Here is a 7,426-nt window from a genome sequence, read left to right as displayed (position 1 = left end):
GCTCCAAACTCAATAGGAGCTTGGAGCCAGGAGCCACTGTTTTTCATACTGTTACCTATGTGTTTGCTCTGGCATAGACACCAAACACTGCAGCCTGCCCAGAGGTGAGCAGGTTTGGAGAGGGCATTTCTGGTCCTCCTGTGGTGTTTAGGCTGTGTATGTAGGTGCTGTGGGAGGAAGGCAAACTCATGCCAGGTCATGAGTGAAGGAGTTTGGCATTACAGGATTGTCACCATGACTTTACATGCACAAGGAACAAAGTTGCTGGGATGTTTAGTGCCTATGTTAGAAAGATAAGGAAATAAAGAAGAGACAAAGATTTAGCTAACCCCTCTTCTGAACAGTCCGCCGCTGACCACAAGGTCCCATTGCTGTCAGTGGGTGACCCAGACCACCACACACCAAACTGGTCCTGAGCAAACTTCATTAGAGTTCCTTCATTCTAATGCAGCTCTCCTGTTTCAGCAAAATTGGGAGATATGGGCCAGTTGGGAGAGGATGATGAAAAAACTTAAAATAAATAAATAAATAAATAAATAAAAGAAAAAAAACCACAACACAGTTGAGACGTTCCCTGGGTATCCGATGACAGTGCACTGAAGTTACTAGAAGGACTCTCATTGATTGCAACGCAGTTTGGGTCAGTCCCCCTGATGCACCATGGAGGCTCTGCAGTCCTTTGAACTTGATATTATTTCAGTGAATCTATTAATGCTTGGCTCTGTTAAATGTATTATGATAATACTGCATTGGAAATAGAGTCACTTATAATTCAAAACTATACAGCCTGGGCACAGGAAAAAAAATTGTGGTATGTGTTCAGTAACATATTTGTTGCTGTGCAGCCATTCTATAGAGTGCATTTAACTGTGTTTTGTGTATTATTCTTAACATGCATTCACAGTAGACAGCAAAGCAGCAGTTATGGGGTATGCTGTGAATGCATATTAACAGCAGTACACATTTGCATATCATGGATCCATAATACAAAATGCGTAGTAAAATCCTTATGAAAAGTTATTATGCATGCACAGTAGAGGCTTTTTAAACCTTGATATCTCAGCTATTTTGTTTCTCCACTATTTATTTGAAAATATTAAAGAGGTCAAATGATGGATTAAGAATCTGCAAAAATGTAATGCTACTACTACAGAGGGAAACCTTCAACACAAGCTAATTCATTTATTTGGTTTTTAGTGGCAGTATAAAAGCCGTTCAAAAAGGCATTTTACAGTAATATTTGAGGAGTTTTAACAAACCCCACCTACTTCAGCAATAAAAAAAGGATGGAGGAAATATTTTTATTAAAGTGTAGTTTGAAGGCTGGGGATATAACTGGAAATTTTGGATGGTCCTTCCCTTAATACAAGGCCACTACAATGTCAACCTTTCCTTCAATTTCTCGTAGTATTTTTAGTATGCATAGAACCAGGGTTTGGTTCCTCAGGACTTTGCATATTTAGATGATTGTGCATTGTATAATACTCTGAATATGCAAAATCCTTGAAAAGGTTGACAACCCTTAGGACCTTCCGCAATATAAATCTTAATACATAAATTCCTATTGAGAATAATGGGATTCTACCCTCTCCTCTGTTACAGAGATTGTGATATTTGGGATAAAATGAAAGTAATGTTACAAATAATACAGCTCTTGCTCCTTTTGAATAGTTGCCACTGAAGTTTTAGCATCTTTGTCACTTCAAATGTATTTTCCCTGAACAATAAAAATTAAAAAAAAAAGGAAGGAAAAAATAAAACAAAAAGGCCTAAGCTCCATAAAGAATGTATGACCCGATATGTCTCACTCCTGTAAAGAAGAGAAAAATACAAAGTTTGGTTCAAAGGCTTTTTTTTTCCTTCTTTTTTCAATGATAGGCTCTAAAATCATTGAGCATATACACGTAGATCTGCACAACACGCTCTCCCCACACACACGCATTGCTCTGATGCTACCTCATTTTTTGTTCCTCTCTTTAATAAAAAAAAAAAAAAAAAAGCTTAAACAGATTTAAATGAAACTTTGTGACAACAAAATAATTGGATCAGGGCTGAAAACATTAATGTCAAGCTTGGGCCCAATGCGAATTAAAGCAGATGAGTTATAAACCCTTCAAAACCAGGATTTATAATGGAAATGCTGACACAGACCCATAACAATAGCAGCTCTGCCAGGGATTATTTTAATACTAAAAGCATACTCGGTCACTCACTTTTTAAAAGCAGAGATTACTCAGTCACTAAAAAGCAGTGATACGCGATAATAATGAAAGCAAACTTTAAAATGAAATAAATTTGGTTTTAAGATGACATGCCATCCCCCCTGTAACTCTCCTGATATCGCTTATATGTGACACACCACTCCTTAAATAAAAACAACCCACAAACCCCAAACACACCAAGGTGGAGTTTGCCATAAGCTCCATGGCAAGGCTGAGCCGAGAGGCTTTGTCAGCTTCATTTAACAGTTTCTTGTCTGTGGGAAGAGACAAAAGGGTTAAGGGAAGAAGAGCAGGGAGTACAGGAGGGGCAGCTGACGGGGAGAAACAAGGGCATGAAGAAAGAAGCAGCAAGGGAGGCAAATGGAAGAGCAGGGTGAGATTTTTAGGAGGAGGAAGAGCGTGTTTCCAAAGGAAATAACTCAGTTTTCAAAGGGGTTTCAGCGGAGCGCTTGCAAAAAGGCCAGTCAGGCAGAGACAATTTGGCAGCAGGGCAAACCCTCCGAGCACCTCAAGTTAGACCTGAGTATGTCACCCTGCCAGATGCAGGTGTGCCTTGGTCGTATGCATCACACTGGGCAGGATGGGGACCAGCGATCCTCGACACACGCTTCCAAAAAAAGCATCGGTTTGCTACGTTTTCACCTTGTATGTCCAGTTTCTCACAAATGCCTTGTTTCGGGAATGTCAAAACCCCACCAAGGGATGCAAAAGGAGGGTTTCTTCCAGCTGGCAGGAGATTTGCTGCCGTTATCCTGCGCTCTGGGTCAACACGCCACACTCAAAGAAAACCCGCACCCCAAAAATCTCTCCCAGCAGCTTCACACAGAAACTACTTTTTGTGACTGTGCTATGTGTTACAGCACCAGCACTACTGCCCCATTACTGCCTTCTCTTCTTTGTCCCCCCCCCCCCCCCGGTGTTTTTTTTTCCAGGGTACCAGATGCACCGGAGGGACTTGGATAGATACAAGCCATCACTTTCCCTATAAACAATACTGTATTAATAACCACAGGGCAGCCGTACCTGTAGGCAGGGATAGCACCAAATGTTGGCACGTCTATCCGTGCAGCTAGACTGCTAAAAAGAAGCAGCTCCACTGGAAATGCACCTACTGTATGTGAAATGCTGGTGCAGATTTTTTTTCCCTTTCCCCCCCCTTCTTTTTTTTTTTTTTTTTTCTATCAGTCTAACCTTCTGTGTTGATACATGAATGCTGGTACCCACTTAGAGGGATGCCAGATGATCAGTGCAGAATGAAGGTCCCAGGAGAAAGGCTCACGTGGTTTTCTCTGCCCCGTGACGTCACTAGCAGATGGCATGGGTACCAGCTCTGGCAGTTGGCATCAATGTCACTTTTTAGAGATCAATGAGATAGTGCAGATATACACAGATCTAGACTCCAGGAGACGATGCGACATTCAGACTGAAAAGATTTGGAAGGCAAAAAATGAAAACTGATTGTTGAATGAAATAAAAAGCTAAAGGTAATACAAATAAAGATATATTTCAGTTGGTGCTGGGTGTGCATGCAAGTGTTTAAAGATACAGTATCATTGTCTTGTATTTTATGTATGCTATTTACTGTCTAATAACTCCTCCTAACATTTTTATTCTTCTGATGCAATTGCAGACTTTCCTTGGTGTTATGTAATATTGCAAGTGTGTAGACAATACTGATAGAGTTAGTCTTTGACTGGGGTTTTTGTTTAGTTTTGTTCTATTAGGAAAAGTCCCTGCATTCGGTTTGCTTGTCTCTTTGAGGACCATGGGATCCCAGCTTTTGCTGCTCCCAAACTGCAAACAAAAGCAAAATAACAGGGGAAAAGGAAATTATTTTTCCCTTCCAGGCTGGATTCTGAGCACATGTGCAGGACTGCAGTCAGAATCCACAGACCGCTCCTGTCAGCTACGAGCTGGAGGGAGACGTCTGAGCCTCGCAGAACATAAACACTGTTATAGTGTGCAGGGAATTATTCACCTCCCCCCCCACCACAATTGATGGGGAGAAAAAAAAATAAAGAGGAAAGAAAAAGAGGAAAAAAGCCTCAAATAAGTTTATTTTAACTAAACAGATAATATCAGTTAGAATTTTTGCTGGAAAAACGAAAAATGAAGGTAGGGGGATTTTATTTCCTAACTCTAATCTGGATACGGATAGGGTTAGATCATTCTGATTTTTTCTTAATATGAAAAAAGCAATATGCAATTTTCATACAACTCATTAGTTGAAAAAATCAATTTTAACTGTTACTGAGTGATCTGAGGGGGAAATGTTCCATTAATTTTGTTTTCTCACCCACTCTAACTTATTAGAGTTTAGGATCTCAATTCATAAGGGAAGAAATGGGGAGGGTGGGAGAAAACTTCAAAATATAAGTCAAAAAGTGACTGAAAAATATTTATCCATCAGTTAATAGGGACACGGCACTTTTCAATTGTAAGAGTGCTCTTGCTCGCCTCAGTTTTTCACCCAGGGGAATTTGGATTAGTGAAATTTCTGTATTGTTTTATCATGTTTGCATTTCTTTGAATTCCACCGTGGCAAAGGTTTGAAGGGCTTGTTTAAAAATAAGATAAATGACCAGGGAGCTAATTGTACATTTTAAATAATGATTTACTCTATAGTTATCTGTGAGAAATGTGGGGTTTTAGTTGCAAAATCCTGACTGTTTCGAGTGATGTTAAAATTCTGTGCAGCCTTTATTTTTTTTTTCTAAATGAGCATTTTCAACTGGTATTTTATGCAAAAAATATGCTATATTTTATATATTATACATTTCTATATACACACAGACACTCATGTACACTGAGCGTGCATGCAGACGCACGAAACGTGCATGAGGATGAGTGTGTAAGTCGGCAAACTTTAAAAATGGAAATATTTAAATATTGTGCTGGCATTCTTTCAGGTAACTTAAGATTATAGAACCATGTTAACACTACCGTTTGATGAGTCTGTTGTAATGCCAGAATCCCAGATGTGTAGAAAGTTTCCCAGAGAAAGTGATGACCAAAAGCAAATGAAGAACCCAGAAAGCTTTTCAAAGCAAATCGTGCTCCGAGGAAAGAATATTAAAAGATCTCCTGGAGAAGACACAGAAAAAGAAGAGGAGGAGGAAGAGAGAGAAGAGGAGGATGAGAATGGCTTGCCTAGGAGAAGGGGCCTTCGGAAAAAAAAGACAAGCAAGATACGGATGGAAAGGATCAAATTCAGGCGACAAGAAGCCAATGCGAGAGAAAGGAACCGGATGCACGGCCTTAACGACGCCCTGGACAATTTAAGGAAAGTGGTCCCTTGTTATTCTAAAACACAAAAACTGTCCAAAATAGAAACTTTAAGACTAGCCAAGAACTACATTTGGGCTCTTTCTGAGATCCTGAGAATTGGCAAAAGACCCGACCTGCTCACCTTCGTCCAAAACTTGTGCAAGGGTCTGTCCCAGCCAACAACAAACTTGGTGGCGGGATGCTTGCAGCTGAATGCCAGAAGTTTCCTGATGGGTCAGGCGGGTGAAGGCGCCCATCACACCCGCTCACCCTACTCCACCTTCTACCCCCCCTACCACAGCCCTGAGCTCGGCACCCCCACGGGGCATGGGACTCTCGACAACTCCAAGTCCATGAAACCTTACAATTACTGCAGCGCTTACGAGTCCTTCTATGAAAGCACTTCCCCTGAGTGCGCCAGCCCACAGTTTGAAGGTCCCTTAAGTCCTCCCCCAATTAACTATAATGGGATATTTTCCCTGAAGCAAGAAGAAAGCTTGGACTATGGCAAAAATTACAATTACGGCATGCATTACTGTGCAGTGCCACCCAGGGGTCCCCTTGGGCAGAGCTCTATGTTCAGGTTGCCTACAGAGAGCCACTTCCCTTACGACTTACATCTGCGCAGCCAGTCTCTCACCATGCAAGATGAATTAAATGCAGTTTTTCATAATTAATGAGGAAAATGAAAATAAACAGTGGTCATTCACCTCCCCATCTAATTAAGAGCAAGCAGATGCTTGGGCACTGCGTAATTGGCACAACTCTATTTAACGTGTTTACTAGTTCCTAAAGTGTGTTTCAACTATTGTGGGGATTTTCTATGTATTAATAAAACCTTTTCCCAATAAGTATTTTTTCCTTTTGGTTTTTTTTTGTTTGTTTGTTTGTTTTGTGTGTAAACACTGTGAGATTCTGTTCCCTCCCAGAGGTTATTTCACCTTATTCTGTCTTTCTTTTTATTTCCCTCTTTGCTTGATTTGTTGAGCAGTGTGTCTGAAAAAATATCGCTGAAATAAAAGCATACACACTGTGTAAAGTCAATGTCTATTTTGATTGTACAGTAATTATACAAATGCATGTTATTGAAATCAGATTAATTAAAATGATGTATTTATAATTGGTAGAAAATATATATTATGTATCTGAGGAGAACTGGGTTAAACATATTCAGAACTTTAGAGAAATTATCTCAGAACTGAGATGGGCTTGCAATATGCAGAGGTGAGAGTGCAGCAATATTGAAAGCTATGCAAAAACAAACAAAAAAAAGCAAACAAAAAAGCAAAACAGGTTTTTTGGGTTGTTGTTTTTGGGTGAGCTAAGAAAAACCAGTGATTGTCACTGACATCATTCAGCCTGACCTTTAGAGTGTTGCTGGCAGGGGCCACATGCTAATATTTTAGAAGATGTTGTTGAAATTTTGCCTCAGTTATTTTGACCATATATATATATATATATATTCAGCACTTTTTTTGTATTATTCTGACTTCAGATGTAAAGGTTTGTTATAATAATGTATAACTGTGGTTTCTCACTACGTACTTTAAATGCAATTAAACATAGATGTTTCCACTTTTAAAATACATCTATTAGCTGTGATACTGTATTTTGCCTGATACTTGTTATTTCACAGTATACAGCTGCCTTTGGTCTTGCCTACACAAGCTTTCTTTTCTGCACCCCTGTAGTGCTTGAGCCTGGGGACGGAAATCATGAATTATCAGGGTGAACCTCGCGCTATTTTCAGAAGGATGTATTAGCAATGCAGCATAAGCAGACCCAAAAATATCAGAGAAACAGCTGTGTGCTAAATGAAACACAGGTTAGAGGAAGAAGGTAACTTTATCTCTCAACAAAAAGCCCAATTTCATACAGGAAAGGGCCCTGAGCGGACACTCAGGCCACTAGCTGCCTCTCTAGCTCTGGCTCACAGA

General features: G+C 40.0%; 1 protein-coding gene across 1 annotated transcript; it reads left to right on the top strand.

The window, feature by feature from the left end:
- Positions 1–5,152: 5,152 nt before the first annotated feature.
- On the top strand, positions 5,153–6,730 carry NEUROD6 (neuronal differentiation 6; the record flags this gene model as incomplete). Its single annotated transcript, XM_080610696.1, has 1 exon — positions 5,153–6,730. One exon carries the CDS (start codon positions 5,153–5,155, stop codon positions 6,164–6,166), a length of 1,014 nt encoding a protein of 337 aa, XP_080466822.1. The 3' UTR covers positions 6,167–6,730.
- Between the last annotated feature and the right edge of the window lie 696 nt (positions 6,731–7,426).

Source organism: Psittacula echo (assembly GCF_963264785.1).
Source record: "Psittacula echo genome assembly, chromosome: 2".
NCBI lineage: Eukaryota > Metazoa > Chordata > Aves > Psittaciformes > Psittacidae > Psittacula > Psittacula echo.
Note: the sequence above shows the minus strand (reverse complement) of the source record. Positions and strands in the feature narration are given on the sequence as shown.